Genomic DNA, 18,059 nt, shown 5'->3' on the forward strand with positions numbered 1-18,059 from the left:
GGGCTGTAATGGACGGGAAAGGCCTCCCTTTGTAGGACAACGTGGGTTTCGCTCTACTGAATGACATGCTAATCGGGGAAAAAAAAAAAGGATCTAAATAGGTCATTATGAGCTATACCCTACATACCATTTTGTAATCAATCATTGAAGTAGATATGATTTCTTAGTTTGTTATATGATTGACCATGAACTGCAAAACAATTATAATTTAAAAAGATACAATTTTAGTTTTTTTTTTTTTAAGTTGGGAAAGAACCAAACTTTAAGGAGAAGACTATGAGCCCCTTTAAAAAAGATCTTAACCGGTCAAGCAGACATTGAGGAATGAATGGCCTTTTTTCAGATGAAAGAAAAAACGTCCTAGATGACATGAAAGCTGTTGAAGCTCAGACAATGAAGCCATAAGCAAAACGGTGCCAGAACAATGTCCTTTGTCTTGTTATGTGGACGCTGCTTGCATAATGATTCCCACAGAGGACAGTTGCACGCACACCGACAATTCAACAAAGTAGACTGCATTGTGTGCAATCCCAACACAAAAACTTTGCGATGTAACTAAAATATCATGTGTGGTTACAATCCTCCTTCACACAAAAAATTCCAGTTTTAAAAACTGTCCAACAATACAGTAAAGGGGGCCAGCTCTGTATCATTTCCTGTCAGTAAAAAATGGAAAACACCCTTTTTTAACAACCTTGCAAGAATTTTGGCCTAATAATTTAAACCTTCCATCCATCCATCCATTGTCAAACCGCTTATCCTGCACACAGGGTCGCAGGGGGGCTGGAGTCCATCCCAGCCAACTTCGGGCGAGAGACGGGATACACCCTGGACTGGTCGCCAGCCAATCACAGGGCTAACACAGAGACATACAACCATTCACACATCTACGGGCAATTTAAAGTCCCCAATTGACCTAATCCCTAGAGCATGTCTTTGGACTGTGGGAGGAGGCAGAGTACCCGGAGAGAATCCACGCAGACACAGGGAGAACATGCAGACATGCACCACACAGAAAGGCCACTGGGCAGAGCCGAACCCAGGACCTTCTTGCTGTGAGGCGACAGTGCTAACCACCACGCCACCGTGCCGCCCCTCTATCCCCTGTCCAAACCTATCGCAGCAAAAATGGTAGAAAAAACTTATGCTGATAGCATGATAATGGAACTTCACTGGTTTACAGCATTACATTTACATTACATTACATCTCATTTAGCGGACGCTTTTATCCAAAGCGACGTACAATAAGTGCATTCAACCATAGGGTACAAACTCAGGAGAACAAGAAACAAGAAAGTGCAATTTCCTCAAATAAGCCAGTTTACAATTTGCTATAGATGAGTGACGTTACAAGTACAATTTAAGTGCTACAGCAGCAGTCATTATAATAAACACTAACAATCTGTTTAAAAAAATGAGCACCAATTACAGCTTTTTCCAAAACATAAGATTCCTAAATGTATTCATAAAGTCTTTATTTTGATTTTAGACCTCCTAATACATTTCGTATAGTGTAGATGATTTTTTACAGACAGTACCGGACATGGCTTATTCATATTATGGAAACTGTATTTTCATAGAATTGAAACGACTTTGTGGGGTTGGAAAGATTGAAAAAGGGTGAGTGTAATGTCTGCCCTCTGGTGGTCAGCAACTTTACAGTAGTTAGGCTTCTGTCATTTTCAGGAATAAACATTGTTGAGTAGTTATTTTCTATAAAATGAGTTAATTATGTAACATTACCTGCAAAACTAAAAATAATATACCATTAGCGATGCAAAAGTCTATTCCTTAGACTGTAAGTTCACGTTAATAATTGGAAAATATCATTGTTACATACAAACGTTAAAACAACAGCAACATTAGTTGATAGCTTTGGCTAAAGCTAGTTAGTGTGAAATGTTAACATCAGGTTTTACAGGTTTTCATTTTCAAATGAGTTAACATGTAATAAATCCACAATAGCATATTATTCAGCTTCTCATGAAAGGGTTACAAATACTCAAATAATGCTAACGTATACATAGTTTATACTAAATAAATAAAATAGTAGAACTATAAAATGTAATAGCAAATTATAAAAAATAACTATATATCAGTAATGGTCAGTTTAGCTATTGATATAACATTGCGTTAGCTTTAACTGTAACTGAATTTGGATGCTAACTAGCGGTTAGCAACTAAGCCAGCTAGCTAACTAGCTTAGCTACTCTCAAAAATGTAACCCTCAAAAACTCACCAATTTTATTCTTCTGATACACCCAACGGTCAGTTGATATTTCAAAACGTTATCTCCAAAATCTATAAAGGTTTCCTTTTTTGGGGTTAAATATTAGGGGACAATAATACAACGCTAACTAAAGTAGACTTTAAGGTAGCTAAAATTGAGTTAGCCTACGATGAAAAAGCAGTGTTAGTATTAAAAATAACAGCGGACAATCGGTCTCTTAAGGGTCCTTTTTTGTGATCTTGTGTGTATCTATGCTTGGGAGAAAATATTTTTTTAAATAACTTTTTGTAGTTTTGCTTTCAAAATCTTAATTGTAATCATATTATTTTGAGTTTTGCACTAATGTAAAACTCGAAATAATAATCAAGGCACTACTTAACGCTTTTTAAAAAAAACTTGCTGAATGTAATATCCAGCCTGAATTTGAAGTTACAAAATCCGTGTCTTTACCTGAGAAAGTCGAGAGATAGCCTTGATTGCAAACAGCTGCGCAGCACCACGTGCCTCGGGTCCTGTTTACCTCGAGTTCTCAGAGGAGAGACTCTTTGCCTGGTGTCGTTATTTACCATGAAACAACCAATGAGAATGTCGGCGGTACTTCGTTTTTCTCGCACGATTTTCTTTCTGCTGCTGGTCACCTGCAGTTGCCCGCTGGCCAGAGCTTCTCTGGCTGCCTCTAATGCGCTGCGCCACCTGGGCGACTTCTCCTACCCGTACGGCAGCATCTTCTCCCCGCTGCTGAAGGCCCTGGCGGAGCACGGAGGGTCCAGGTGGAACCCCGAGTTGAAGAGAAGGATGAAACCCGAGCACAAGTACATGGAATATCTGACGGAGGTTTACAAGAAGTCCTCCAGGGTGCAGAGGAGTTTGGACGGGGATACAATCTACAACACCGTCCGGCTCATTAAGCCGCAAGATGAATGTCTGGCAGAAAGTGATAAAGGTGAGCAACTTGACCTCACACACTTTGTGATGCTACAGTGCCGAGGCCTGAGAGAGTTCTTTGTTTCATGGACTAATATTTTATTTGACTATTTTGTGCCATATGGACAAATATTTCTAATCTGTGTTTGTGAAGATTTAGTTAAGGTACTACTAGTGATGACTACTGTTAATAAAAAGTAAAACTTGATTAAAATATATGACCTAAGAAGAATCATTTGGTTTTACATTATCTATTTAATGCAGTTTTTCTCTGTCAATTATGCTTTTGAGAAATGTCTCCAAACAGACTTATCTGCCTTATTTTTCTTTTGGGTTTTTTTTTTTTTTACCTGTGGCGCTTCTTTTAAAACATTCATTGTGTTGTAAAGGCATCAGTACAAGCTGAGCATGTTTACTCTGGATTGAAATTGAATATAATCGTGGCCGTTTGTTTGACTGACATGGAATGGTGCCTTCATGGTTTCTCATTTGCTTCTTCAGGGAACTTTATGCAGGATCTTTCCTACAGCGTTGATCAAGTAAGAGGAAAGGAACAGCTTCTGAAGTCCGCCCTGCTGTACAATTTTGACCACGCTGCACCTGTCAACTCCGTATGCTACCTGAGTCTTGGGGAGCAGGAGCATTCAAACCAGTGTCCGCTGTGTCCTGAGGTCCATCACGCTGTGAACTTCACTGTCGGCACAGACTCAAACAGCAGGAGGAACTGGGTGGAGGTCGACGTCACCTTGTTTCTCCGGCCTCTCTTGAAGTTTCAGAAGAATTTGCGCCTGCTCATCAACGTCACCTGTCCAGGGGAACAAAGAGCCAGTGGTGATTGGCGCAAAGCCCCACTGAAGTTCACCCTGAGGTCCCCTCTCCTACTTCTTTACCTCCATGACACCAGCAGAATTGCTCACCAGCAGTTTCCAGTCGATGCCAAAGCGGGCCGAAGGCCAGATGCTGTGGCCAACGCATATAACGAGCAGATGGTCCTCAAACAAGAGCAGAGCGTGGGGCGAAAGCGGAGATGGAAGAGGGAATCCCATAAGAGCAAGCTGGGCGATAAAGGTCTGGACATCCAGCTGCCGGAGCTTCTACCGAGCTCTGAATTTCAGACAAGCGACTGTGCCTTGTATGATTTCAGGGTGCGATTCAGCCAGCTCAAACTGGATCACTGGATTGTTTTCCCACCAAAGTACAACCCGAGGTACTGCAGAGGCATCTGCCCGAGGACCATAGGCTTCTTCTACGGCTCACCTATGCACACCATGGTGCAAAACATCATCTATGAGAAACTGGACTCGTCTGTGCCCAGGCCCTCGTGCATTCCCTCCCATTACAGCCCCCTGAGTGTCATGATCTTTGAAGAGGACGGCTCCTATGTCTACAAGGAGTTTGAAGACATGGTGGCCACCAGATGCACATGTCGCTAAGCCAGCTACCGACAAGTCCGGGCTTTTCTTCCTTCCTTCCTTCCTTCCTTCCTTTTTTTTTTTTCTTTACAGGCTGAATAGAACATCACCACAAACCTCAACAGTCATCACAAGTTTTGAATAGTCTGAACAGGATCAGTGATTCCATGATTTTTATAAAATTGTTGTGGATGAAGTTCGATCTGGAGCAGGTGTGGTTAATCATGTTTGTTAACTTAAACAAAAAGTATTTTATCCTCGTGAAAATGTGTTTTTTTTCTGTTTTGTTAAGGTGTGAGAAAGAAAGGATGTGAACGCATCCTATTCTTTGACTTACTGCACATAATATTTAATATGACGCACTTGAAAAAAAATTAGTGTATGATTTTGTTTCTATTTATTTAAGTTCTATTTTTGTTAATTTTATGTTGCTGGTCATTCTTTAATTTATCACATTAACTAAGTTTTAGTAGCCCTGTTCTTGTCAAAAGATGGAAAAAAGCATTCACAAACCCTTATAAAACCTTTTACATATCATTTTATTCTCGGGGATTTAGAGACAACTGTCTAAATGGCAGCTGACTACATAATGTCCAGAATGACAGTTGTCAAGGGTTCCGTGTGTATTTATTACTTGTGGTCACTGCGTGACTCAATATGTATGAATTTAGCACATACCTATGAAATTGTACGGTTGAATGTGAAATGAATATCATGTATATTTATGCAAATTGAATGAATTCACTGGGGAAAAAAATACTCGTCTGAGAAGTTTGAAAATAAAATAACATGCATAAATGTTGTCTGCATACAGCTGTCTGTAAATATTTGTTGAAAATGGGGTAAATAATTATGCACTAAGTGAAAAGACAGATTTAGATTCTTGCAGAGGAGAGTAAAGTGGGACATTTATTGACTCTAAATTGTCCCGCAGATGAATATGTATTCTTCTATGCATCGTATCCATGTGAAGCCTCAACCCCCTCACGCTTTCACTTTTAACCCCGATATCAATCTCCGGTTGCGGAGATATTTAATGGTAGCCTATAATGACTGGCCAGGAACCAGAACCACTGCAGACCAAACTGGTTGATTGATGAAACGTAACGACGCTCCAGTGCACCAGGGGGCGATGACGTCCGCAGTGTAGCAACCAACCGGTGCCTGAATAAAAAGCGAAGGACACCGGAACTTCACCAGGAGATACTGTTTTGAAGCAGCACGGTAAGCTTAAATGTCACGGTGTCATTTGGCCTCTTTAAGCTTCTATTGCCATCTTTATGTGATATTTAGCTGGTTTATTGTAGTGGGAGTCCCCAAAGTTTCCTCTGTTCTTTCCGTGAAACTAATGCGTCAACGTGCCAATAAAGAAAACGTTTCAATGACCTTAGCAGCTAACGTTAGCTGGCGATGCTAGCCTTTAGCTATCACCCTTAGCAGTAGTTCATCTTGCGGTCTCTAAACCTAGTTTAACGTTTGATCAACTGTTTCTCAATCATATGGTCTTTCTTCCTTACGCTTGTAGTAATGTTACAAATTTACACCTATTTATGTGAACTGTCTGGAAGGTTACATAATTAACGTCACTGACCAATCAAAGCTGATATGGAGCAATCGCATACACCTATAATCATGTACTATTCAGCAAGTAATGTAAGGAGAAGCATAAAGATAATTGAAAAGTCAAAGATAATTTAACCCCGTGTTAAATAAATTCGCTCGTGTCGTTGTAGCTGATTTAGCTGAAAACAGACGGGCTATACAGTGAACCCAAGTTGTGTAGTCTGAAGTTGTTTATCGGGCCTATTTATAACCACAACAGGTTGAATGTTAAGACTAGAAATAATTGTTCCTCATCCCATTGAAAAAAAGTGATACGTTTTCAAACTGATTCTAGATAATTTGTGTGTTCGCGTTCTACTAATGTAAATTTAAAGCCCAAAAGACGTTGCCTGTAGGCTAAACATAATATAAGCACAGAATATTTCCATTAACTACAATGTTGAATTACCATGAGTAAATGTCTTCTCATTTCAGCTCACCTCTCTGTAAACATGGGCCGCCACTTCGGAGACTTGGCCAAGATCCGCCACATAATCACATACAGTCTGTCACCCTTTGAGCAGAGGGCTTTCCCCAACTACTTCTCCAAGGGAATCCCCAATGTGTGGAGACGGGTCACAGCCTCTTTCTTCAAAGTTGCCCCCCGTAAGTTTAAAAAAGAAATTTTATCCAGTATATTCGTATTTTACATTCAGAGCCAGTGGTCCTACACTTCAGATTAATTTATTGAGATATGGTGACAGAATCTAAATGTCAACAAGACAATAACCAAAAAAACTAAATGTTATAAAGAGCATGAGACTCTTGATAATAGTTGATGTTGATATTCAAATAAATGGCAAGAGAAAACCTTTTCGTTTTTGAACCATCTATAAAGTTATGATTACTACTAAACATGTCATACTGAAATGGGGTATAGATAGCAAAAGTAATTCTGGTTTTCAGATAGGAGTGGATGTTATGAATACAATCCGTTGCTACATCTATGCAAGAATCCTGAACGTCATTACAAGTGACTGGGATCTGGGCCGCGGCCAAGTCACATGACTGTTACCTGTGTTGACCCCAGATCCTGCTGTGTGTTCCGGATAAGTCGCTGATTGTAAAAAGAGCAGACTGCGACGAGACTTGCAAATGACAAGGGCATGCACATAGTTACAGGCAGCATCTGTCTTTGCTGTTACTATTATACGTTTAATTCCAATATTTAAAAAAAATAGTATTGTGTATATAATAAAAGTATTTTGTGTTTTGTATGAATCTGCTTGAAACTTGTTTTGTTGGTTGACTGACCATAGCAAAAATGGGTATTTGCAAAAAAAAGAATGCTGGTGTAGATAATGTGTAATGTCTGATTGAATTAGATTTGACAAATGTGGTTATTAATCATTGTTTTTTTCAGGATCTCTATTTGTTATGTTATATTTAACAGTCTGTATTAAGATTTCACTGACAGTTGTGACTAACTTCAATAAAAAGATGCTCCTGGTGCTAATTTGTTTTAAATGATTTTGCCATTGCAGCAATGACCCTCATGTACCTGACATACACCTGGGGCAACAGTGTCCACGAGCAAGGCAAAAAGAAGAATCTTGCTGACTTTGAGAATGACGAATGAACTCCTGCTGCCTTTATGAAAACAACCCTCTGTTATTAATTCCAGCTGTATGTTTCACCAATAAAGATCAAAAATATTTATGTGAAAGTAGTCTCAATTGCTTCACTTCATCCATCTTTGTTTGCCGCAATCAATTTGTATTGATTTAATCACATGAATGCATATTTCCTTTTACACAGAACTAATAAACCCACATTTTTTTCATTCAAACAAAAATGCTTGTGCACGTTAGTTTGCATGATTTGCCTTTTCTCTGTCAATGTTTTTATTGATGGATTTTTGGATAGTGTGTGGGGGGGAGGCCACCGTGGAATCAGAGTGATCAGAATGAGGTTTTCTGACATTTTAAAGAAAGTAACATGACAGGGAATTTAGCGATACGGTCCAACTAAAAAGCTTGAAATGTTTTATTGTTGAGTCCTTTATTTGTCCTGCAGCAGTCACATGTACATGATCGCAGCAGCAAAGGGGTAAAGTGCACATGAGATATACTAAAAACAATTACAAATAGCAGTAATAACAGACAAATGAAATATTCTATATACATAAGTATTGATTAATACAGACACTACATGTAGAGAATAACGCTTAGTCGCTGATGGCGCTGCAGAAAGTAGCCCGGCCGTCCTGCACGGGGGCGGAAGGTGTTGTCCATTGGCGATGACGGCTTCGCCATTATCTTCCTGTATCCACAGGACAACCCGGCACATTGATCTAAAGTCCACACTGATCCGAAGCTGCCATTGTAGTTCCTCGCCGCCAGGGGGCGCGTGACAGCGGTTTGTCGTGCTGCGCAGTCGCGTGCTATTGGTCGGTGGGACAGAGAAAATTCTTGAAGGCTCTCACCTCTCAGCCGGCGCACCGCATGCTGCTTGTCCAGCTTCATGGAACAAGAAAGAGGGTGCATCTCAGTCCGCTGACTCAAACCTACCGTAGCCTGCCGTCGTTTCTCAGCAGTGTCTTATATTTCCGGTCTTCCTTGTGCTTATTGTAGTCCGCGCGGTTCCGTTAGCTAGTGAAAATGTCGGTTGTCGGATTTGACGTCGGGTTCCTGAACTGCTATGTAGCGGTAGCCAGAGCCGGGGGGATTGAAACGGTCGCTAATGAATACAGCGACCGATGTACACCGTAAGTACAAGTCAATACGTTATTGTGTACGCTCTGTGTTGTATAACTGCCCCGAGACCGCAGGTACGGATGTGACATAATGCAATATTTTCTTTCATCATAATATGTCGTCTCGCTGCCTCCCTACGTAGGATGCTAGTTAGCTGGCTAACGGGTTTCGAAACAGGAAACGGCATGTGAGTGCTAAAGCTAATGCTAGCTTAAACGGCCCCTATTGTTGGTTTAAAGAAACCATCAGACCACATCAAACGATGTATTCTGTTCTAGTGGCGTTTTATCAAATGGCCTCGAGATAATCTACATAAGTAACCTGCTCGGTCAGGTGCTGGTTTTATTTTCACTGGAGGCATGAATGAGCGCATGACGGGAGGAGGCCGTATCGCGCCTGTCAAACGGATTTTTCAAGCCATTGCACCATCGTTTTCCCACCAATGACCCGAGGAAGGAGGCAATATAGATCTAGTTGCATTAATAATGTAAACCGTATTTATATTATTTCGTGTATTAGTCATTACAAGCAGGTGCCATTTTGTTCCGGGTTAAGCATACATAACGAAGCTGTATTGTTCTAAGAATATGATGTTGTTGAACAAGGATTGTGTTTTCTCTCTTTAGAGCATGCGTTTCCTTTGGACCCCGCAATCGAGCGATTGGTGCTGCGGCTAAAAGCCAGGTATGATTATATACAGCAGTAGATGTAACACTGGATATCTTATAATTAACCTGTGGAAGTAACCATAGCTTTGATAATGAGCATAAACAACTCCAGGCATGGATACTGCACACGTCCAAGTCAGCACCAGGAATGGATTCTATATTTTTAGGTGTGTATGTGTTTATTTGATCCAAAAGTTACTTTTCTGTTGTCCAACAGATCGTCACAAACTGCAAGAACACAGTGCAAGGGTTCAAGAGGCTTCATGGCAGGGCGTTTACGGATCCCTACGTGCAGCGCCTCAAAAACAGTTTGGTCTATGATATTGTACAAATGCCCACAGGAACAACTGGCATCAAGGTGAGGAGATTGATGGGCATTTACAGTTAAATTATGGGATTAGAAAAAACACACACGGTAAAGATAATACAACAAACACACACCGGATTATACAGTTGATTCATATTTACATTAGATGCTGTTTTTTACAGTGACCTACAATACTTTTTTTCCACAATCTTTTGGGTATGGAAGCTCTAAGTTATTAGTATGTTTTTTTTTTTTTTGTATGACTATAAAACTGAGTGATGGTTTTTAAAGGTGAACTACATGGAGGAGGAGAAGGTGTTCAGCGTTGAACAGGTCACCGCCATGCTGCTGACGAAGCTGAAGGAGACAGCGGAGCATGCGCTCAAGAAGCCTGTGGCAGACTGTGTTGTGTCTGTGAGTATTTCATATTAAGGCACCTATTTTGTATGCAGTTCTTTACCTTGATAAGTAGGGGGGGGGTAAGAAAAGATTAAACGTTCCACCCTCAAATGTTGTTTTAACTTGTTTCCTCGTCACATTTGTTGTCAGTCCTCTCCACATCTACATTTCTAGATCAGTCTAAATCAAATACTTGCTGTACTCCATTGTGACCAGGTTCCCTGCTACTACACGGATGCTGAGAGGAGATCAGTAGTAGACGCTGCTCAGATCGCCGGTCTCAACTGCCTGAGGCTGATGAATGAGACGACTGCAGGTCTGTACATGTCCTTTTTTGGGGGGGGGGGGCACGGGCAAGGTTGTGCATGTCAATGATTGTTAACATAATTGCCACATAATAATTGCAGCACATGTCATTAATAATTGAACAATTTTCATTTCAGTTGCACTGGCATATGGGATCTACAAACAGGATCTCCCGGCTCCGGAGGAGAAGCCCAGAAATGTAGTGTTTGTGGACCTGGGCCATTCTGGATACCAGACATCAGTGTGCGCCTTTAATAAGGGCAAAGTCAAGGTGTGCAGCTGAAGCCACATACCAATCATTCATTAACATCCAGAGGCTTTGTCTTATGCATTCTACTCCCTCTTCTCCTTTTTGCCTCCCAGGTCCTTTCTACAGCTTGTGACCCCGAGCTGGGAGGAAAGGATTTTGATGAGATGTTGGTGAGGTACTTCTGTGAGGATTTTAGCAAGAAGTACAAGATTGATGTCAAGTCCAGGCCCAGGGCTCTGATCAGGGTTTACCAGGAGTGTGAAAAACTGAAAAGAGTGATGAGTGCAAACTCCTCTGACCTGCCGTTTAACATCGAGTGCTTAATGAATGACATTGACGTCTCTGGAAAGATGAACAGGTAGACAAGCAAGAACACATTTCTAGCTTTTAGTATCCATGGCTCCTAACTACCGTGTCTTATGTGGAATATACATTTTTTAATTGCAAGTTTACCTGTTCTGTTTCACAAGGGGTCAGTTTGAAGAGATGTGTGCTGATATTCTCGCCCGAATTGAGGCTCCACTGCAGAATCTGCTGGAACACGCTAGTGAGTATAATTTCCCCCAGTTGTTGTGCTTTCTTATTCAATCAGTTTTATAACTTGAATCCATGCATGTCTTGATCTGTGTGCTGACAATACTACATTTGTGTTCCAATAGAACTGAAAAGGGAAGATATCTATGCAGTAGAGATTGTGGGAGGAGCTTCCAGGATCCCAGCAGTCAAAGAGAGGATTAGCAAATTCTTTGGGAAGGAGCTGAACACCACCCTGAATGCTGACGAAGCTGTGGCCAGAGGATGTGCCCTGCAGGTATGTGACAGCTCTCCGAATGCTCAACAGAAATTGTCACAACACCCCCCTGAATACGTAACTATATGCATGCAAGAGATGTATTTTTTGTGTTTATTGATCCTGTGGTGCTTCTCCAGTGTGCAATCCTGTCACCTGCATTCAAAGTGCGTGAGTTCTCGATCACAGATGTTGTCACCTATCCCATCTCCTTGAAATGGCCTTCAGCTGCAGAAGAAGGTCTGAGGTAAAAAAAACCATTTAATAAACATTTTAATATCAACCATTATTTTTCCCTATCTGTCCCTTGTCTTGATTATTTAATGCTTAGATCTTTATGAAATATTATTTTTTTTCAGCGATTGTGAGGTGTTTCCTATGAACCACGCAGCACCTTTCTCCAAGGTGCTGACCTTCTACAGGAAGGAGCCCTTTTCCCTGGAGGCCTACTACAACAAGCCCAGTGAGCTGTGCTACCCCGATCCTACTATTGGTAAGCGGCCAGACCTTCCTAAGTGATATATTTATCTATATTTAAAAAAAACTAGCCTCATCAGTCAGTAAGCAAGGATCCCTAATTGCCACTACTGTTTTTCTTTCAATGGCAGGCAATTTACAGACACTGACTTGGTGATGGACCGATCGGGCACATCTGCCTTAGATCCTTTCTACGTGGTAAATTTTCCGTAATACTTGTTAACTTTCCTACAGGTCAGTTCCTCATCCAGAAGGTTATCCCGCAGGCATCTGGTGAGAGCTCCAAGGTGAAAGTCAAGGTGCGGGTGAACATCCACGGTATCTTCAGTGTGTCCAGTGCCTCCCTGGTTGAAGTGCAGAAGTCTGATGAGACCGAGGAACCCATGGAAACGGAACACGCCAATGAGAAAGAGGGAGAGGTACCAATTCTTCTTTTACACCTAGCATCAGATTAGTATTTGAACTATTTGTTTTATTTTTGAGAAAAATCTCCCACATGACACGCTTTGAATGACTCCTGCAGAGCAAAATGCAGACCGATCAGGATGAGCAGCAGGGTCAGGCAGACGGTTCGAAAGAAGCAGAAGAAAAGACGCCCCGCGAGAATGAGGAGATGGATGTAAGATGCTCAGCTTTTGTCCTGTAAATGTTCTTTAGGAGAGGCAAGATATTCAACTTCTTATCCTCCTGAATGTTACTGGCATTAAGCATACTTAAAGCGATCGTATTACAATGCCTCTAATTAGATCTGCAAAAAAAAAGAATTGACACTGTAAAGAGTGGATTCTTGAAACTCTACAGATGTTCCAATAAACAGCTGGGTCTAGACATGTCATGACTCATTTTAAACAACTATGCCTATTCTTCTACTCTTTTTAGACCACCACAGAGGAGGGCAAAGGCGAGAAGAAGTCCGACCAGCCCCCACAAGCCAAAAAGCCCAAAGTCAAAACAAAGGTTGTTGAGCTTCCGATTGAAAACAGTCCACAGTGGCAGCTGGCTGATGACATGCTCAATCTGTTTGTTGAAAATGAGGTGACTAAATCTTTCAGTTATCATGCATTGCAAAATTCTGCCGTCTTTAATTACTCAATCCATCTAGAAGTGTTTTGTGGTTATATTTGCTGTTTGGAATCTCTTCAGGGTAAGATGATCATGCAGGACAAGCTGGAGAAGGAGAGAAACGACGCAAAGAACTATGTGGAGGAGTATGTGTACGAAATGAGGGACAAGCTGCACGGGGTCCTGGAGAAGTTTGTCAGTGAGTCTGTGAGTATAATTGTCGCTCATAAAGTGGATTAAAGGTAGCATCTATACAGTCACCGCCCGGCACGTTTTGCCTTCCACATTTACATGGTGTGAAATCCTTTTCATATTTTCAGGACCGAGATGCGCTGTCATTAAAGCTGGAGGATACCGAGAACTGGCTGTATGAAGATGGAGAGGACCAACCCAAACAGGTGTACATCGACAAACTGACAGAGTTGAAGGTAATTGTTTCTATAGTAACAACTTTTTGCACTCCGTTGTTGGGTTGAGATACCAACTTCTTTAACTGACATGCGTGTTTATGTTTGCAACAGAAACTTGGCCAGCCCATCAAGGAGAGGTATACCGAGGCCGAAATGAGACCAAAAGCATTTGAGGAGTTGGGAAAACAAATCCAGCAGTACATGAAATTTGTGGAAGCATTCAAAATGAAGGTACGTCTAAATGCTTTAGAAGAAGAAAAACTTAAAAGTAAGAATGCTGACCTTTTTGAATACAATAAAAGTAATAATGCTTACAACATAATATTGTGTTGTTTCTCCTATGATATCCAGGACGAGCAGTACGACCATTTAGATGAGGCCGATGTCAAGAAAGTGGACAAACTGACAAGTGATGCAATGATGTGGATGAACAGCTCCATGAACCAGCAAAGCAAACAGAACTTGACAGTGGATCCCTCCGTCAAAGTAAAAGACATTGAAGCAAAAACAAGGGTGAGTGTCTTCTCCATGAGAACAACATAAAACAAAGTACTAAAGAAAGTGACTCTCAAATAAAATCCCATACATGTAAAATATAGATGCAACTTGCTCAGGACGACTAGATCCTGTTGTAGATTTGACTTCCCACACAAATGTAGGATAGGACTTTTTCAATAAAACTATTATCAAATATTATTTACCTTTTTTGTGTCCTTGTCCAGGAGCTGTTCTCCGCTTGCAACTCCATTGTGACCAAGCCCAAACCCAAGGTGGAGCTTCCCAAGGAAGACAACCCTGCCGAGCAGAACGGGCCTGTGAACGGACAGGAGAAAGCGCCGGAAGAAGCTGCCAGCAAAGCAGCGACCGAGAACCCTGGCTCAGAAAACAAGCCTGACATGGACCTCGATTAAAGCCGCCCAACGGCCCGCTAAGCAAAGCTGAACGGGAGCTGGTTGTTTCAGATTGAGATGCAGCCTGGGTGTATATCAGAGCAGGTTAAATGTTTCAGGAAGTGCACTACACAGTCAAAAAGCAGGAAGGGTGATTAGCAAACGGAGATCAGCTCCTGGTGGTAACTCTGTCTGATGACCTAGCATGCCCTCTCCTTCTGGATAACATAAATCTAAAGCCAGCCGCAATAAGCCTGTTTGACGATGAGCGCTGTACACATAATGGTATTTATTTCTGTTGTGTGCCCTGTACGTGTTCTGGTCTGTGTCACAATATGGTTTTAATAAAGTTCCTTAAAACCACTTGTACCATGTTTCTTACTTTGTGCCAAATATTCCCGATGGCTCCACGAAGGCATTGCTTCCTCTCCACTGAGGCACAGCTCCTGTTTCTCTGGATTTGGGGGGGGGTAGATGGCAGCAGTTTACACCACGTGACTGACCCCACGTGCGGTTTACACCACGTGACCGATGTTTCTCTAAAATAGTTCTGCTTTCAGGCGAACATTGTTTGTTACAATAAAGTGCAGTAAATTATGTGACATTAACTTGCTAGCTCTTGAAATCACGTAAGGTTGCATCTTGGGAAAAATATGAAACGGAAAAGGCGAATAGTTGTGTAAGAATTTTAAAAAATGCACCGAGGAATTTGAATATAATACCGTAAATGTTCTGCCCGAGTCGAATACGTGCAATGTTTCCATCTGACTAGAGGAATAAAAACGAACACACATCCGCAGCTTTAATATTTCGTAATTCCCAATAAACATTAGCCAGCTGGGAAAAGGGAGCTTCAGCTCACGATGATCAGCTGACGTCCAATGAGCGTCACCTCCGCATCCTACAGCAGCAGTCACGTGACTCGCCCGGATTCCGTCTGCTGCAAGTAAAACGGACACGGATCACATCCTCCAAGGTATACGCTTATTTTACGTTTTCTTTAACAATGTCCATATGTTCATCGTGCGTCGGTGGGGCGCTGACTCTACGGTAACACGTTTTCGTCCCACTGGTGGTGGAACTTTTTGGCAGCTCGTTGAGCGACTCAATGCATTAAGCGACTTGATTAAAAGCGACTTGGTTTCCCACCGAGGGGTGTGATTGATGAGTCCAAGGTCTGATTTAAGGTGTGGGTTTGTCATCGTGTTACTTCGAGGTTGAACTCGTTCAGACAAACGGCCCGTTCCTCTTTTCTGGTGTTTTTCCCTCCAGGACGATGAAGTTGATCGTCCTCAATGACTACGAGCAGGCCAGCGAGTGGGCTGCAAAGTACATCAGAAACAAGATCCTATTGTTCCGACCTGGTCCGGACAGATTTTTTACCCTGGGGCTTCCCACAGGTGAGTAGGACCCGGAAGTTCATTTGTTTTAATAATGCACGGGGAAATTATTAAAAAAATAATATATACACGTATTAAAATAATCTTAAATAAAAAAACCACAACGTCGCATGGAACCTGTCTGAACAGTCATAATGTTTTAACTTGTCTTCTCCATGCGAATTTTGTTTTGCAAAGTTTAAAATATATAGTTGCCAGTAAACACTAAATATAGCAAAACACGCAATGCAATCCCATTCATTTGGGGAATAACACCATGGAAGTGACTGGAAAGGAAACGTAAAAGACACAACTACTGATGCGCATTTAATTGAAATACTATGTTACTTTTGCTACACAATCCTTTGCATGTTTTCAGGAAGCACCCCTATGGGTTGTTACAAGAAACTAATCGAGTACTACAAGATGGGCCAAATCTCATTTCAGTATGTAAAAACCTTCAACATGGATGAATACGTAGGTACGTCTTGTTGTTGTCGTTCTTTCTCAACACATATAATGCTTTGGCATTTAGGAATTATTTAAACCTGTGATCTGTCATTAAACAAAAACCCTTTGAAATCCTGTACAGGACTTCCCAGAGATCACCCTGAGAGCTACCACTCCTTCATGTGGAATCAATTCTTCAAGCACATAGACATAAAAGCAGAGAACACCCACATCCTTGATGGCAACGCCGCTGACCTACAAGCAGAGTGTGCAGCATTTGAGGAGAAGATAACAGCTGCCGGAGGGATCGAGCTCTTTGTCGGAGGTCAGGAGATCCCAGTGCTGATTGTGAATGTGTCATAATCAACTGCATCATTTCAGATTTCCCATTCTGGCATCAAGTAACTTTTCAGAAATGATTGACGTAGTGACGACACTTACAAAGGCTACTCCTGTTCTCTCAGGTATTGGACCAGATGGCCACATTGCCTTCAATGAGCCTGGTTCAAGCCTGGTTTCCAGGACTAGGGTGAAGACCCTGGCAAAGGACACTATCGTGGCCAATGCTCGATTCTTTGATGGAGATCTCTCAAAGGTGCCGACCATGGCACTGACGGTGGGAGTGGGCACAGTCATGGACGCAAAAGAGGTGAGAAGATTTGATGATTTAACAAACCATTTGGTACGAATGATCATATTCCTGTCAACGTTTTTGAGTTTGCAGAGCAGTGCATTGTTCAGTGAATCTTTCTGATGCGCTACGATGCGGCTGGGGGTCATATTTTCATCTCATTCTCAGGTCCTGATTCTCATCACTGGAGCACACAAGGCCTTTGCCTTATACAAAGCTATAGAGGAAGGTGTGAATCACATGTGGACAGTGTCCGCTTTCCAGCAGCACCCGCAGACAGTTTTTGTGTGTGATGAAGACGCCACATTGGAACTGCGGGTCAAAACTGTAAAGTACTTCAAAGGTGAGACTACATCAAAAAGCTGCAGTGCCATGACTCCTATATTTCACTTTTCATAGATTGCAACCCAGTGTGCATTAAACCTGAATATTTGCAATGCAAAAATTCTTGCTCCTTCTTCAGGGATGATGCACGTTCACAACAGGCTGGTGGAGACACTTCCCTCAGTGCCAAAGAAGAACTGAAGCTATCATGTCCTCGTAATTGTTGATCCATAAGGCATTTTTTCAAAACTTTAAAGAGAGTGATGACCCCCAAATAAAAAACAATCCTGTTGCACCTTGAGCTGTTCTATTCATCAATTGTTCCAATGTTAAACTGTTGACAGCAATCTACATTTTTGGATTAACTTCAGGTGACTGAGTAACTAATTATCATTCGTGGATTAAGATCATGCTGTTGAGGTTTTTTTTGGACCTTTGAGCACCACAAGGTGAGTGCCAAATAGTTGAAAAACAAGGAAACTCACACCTACTTATCACATAGAGATTGATCGGTAGGATTTATCTTTTATTATTGATTTCGGGATGTACTGTCCCTCAAATACCAATGATTCCTTTTTTTTTTTCTTCGAATGGAGTTGGTGAAAATCAAGCAGCGCTTGGAGTTCTTATTAAGGTTTTCATGTGATTATTCATACATCTTTGTCCTCATTTGTTCTTCTGAACAAAGTGCATTTCATTTGTAATCCATGTGATTGTGGATGGTGTGGTATTCAGTCAGTTAACCAATGTGGGCTTTGAATGCTACTTGAATTACACAATGACAAATATATCCTACACTTTTACGAGCTAGAGTAAGTTATTGTTCTTTACTTTTCATACTTGAAGTTCATT

At 41.5% G+C, this 18,059-nt stretch overlaps 4 protein-coding genes across 5 annotated transcripts; all 4 read left to right on the forward strand.

Annotated features, from left to right (window-relative positions):
- Positions 1-2,657: 2,657 nt before the first annotated feature.
- Positions 2,658-5,364, forward strand: gdf9 (growth differentiation factor 9). Its single transcript, XM_040172708.2, has 2 exons — positions 2,658-3,173; positions 3,656-5,364. The coding sequence occupies exons 1-2, from the start codon at positions 2,798-2,800 to the stop codon at positions 4,585-4,587; spliced, it is 1,308 nt and encodes a 435-aa protein (XP_040028642.2). The 5' UTR covers positions 2,658-2,797; the 3' UTR covers positions 4,588-5,364.
- Positions 5,365-5,695: 331 nt separating this feature from the next.
- uqcrq (ubiquinol-cytochrome c reductase, complex III subunit VII) lies at positions 5,696-7,834 on the forward strand. Its single transcript, XM_040172714.2, has 3 exons — positions 5,696-5,790; positions 6,604-6,774; positions 7,653-7,834. The coding sequence occupies exons 2-3, from the start codon at positions 6,621-6,623 to the stop codon at positions 7,745-7,747; spliced, it is 249 nt and encodes an 82-aa protein (XP_040028648.1). The 5' UTR covers positions 5,696-5,790; positions 6,604-6,620; the 3' UTR covers positions 7,748-7,834.
- Positions 7,835-8,382: 548 nt separating this feature from the next.
- hspa4b (heat shock protein 4b) lies at positions 8,383-14,786 on the forward strand. The gene is made up of 19 exons (XM_040172706.2): positions 8,383-8,875; positions 9,491-9,548; positions 9,750-9,890; positions 10,131-10,253; positions 10,455-10,554; positions 10,682-10,815; positions 10,908-11,152; positions 11,265-11,341; positions 11,454-11,605; positions 11,725-11,831; positions 11,944-12,077; positions 12,296-12,480; positions 12,585-12,680; positions 12,941-13,096; positions 13,205-13,330; positions 13,444-13,551; positions 13,645-13,764; positions 13,885-14,046; positions 14,256-14,786. The coding sequence occupies exons 1-19, from the start codon at positions 8,769-8,771 to the stop codon at positions 14,442-14,444; spliced, it is 2,520 nt and encodes an 839-aa protein (XP_040028640.2). The 5' UTR covers positions 8,383-8,768; the 3' UTR covers positions 14,445-14,786.
- A 163-nt stretch (positions 14,787-14,949) lies between these two features.
- Positions 14,950-17,508, forward strand: gnpda1 (glucosamine-6-phosphate deaminase 1). 2 transcript variants are annotated; one of them, XM_040172710.2, is made up of 7 exons: positions 14,950-15,399; positions 15,696-15,823; positions 16,182-16,283; positions 16,395-16,577; positions 16,717-16,901; positions 17,052-17,226; positions 17,347-17,508. In XM_040172710.2, exons 2-7 carry the CDS (start codon positions 15,700-15,702, stop codon positions 17,406-17,408), a joined length of 831 nt encoding a protein of 276 aa, XP_040028644.2. In that variant the 5' UTR covers positions 14,950-15,399; positions 15,696-15,699; the 3' UTR covers positions 17,409-17,508. The 2 variants fall into 2 exon arrangements, with proteins under 2 accessions (XP_040028644.2, XP_077958377.1); XM_078102251.1 differs by having other exon boundaries at positions 15,352-15,598.
- Positions 17,509-18,059: the final 551 nt, after the last annotated feature.

Source organism: Gasterosteus aculeatus, chromosome 4 (genome assembly GCF_964276395.1).
Source record: "Gasterosteus aculeatus chromosome 4, fGasAcu3.hap1.1, whole genome shotgun sequence".
Classification (NCBI taxonomy): Eukaryota; Metazoa; Chordata; class Actinopteri; order Perciformes; family Gasterosteidae; genus Gasterosteus; species Gasterosteus aculeatus.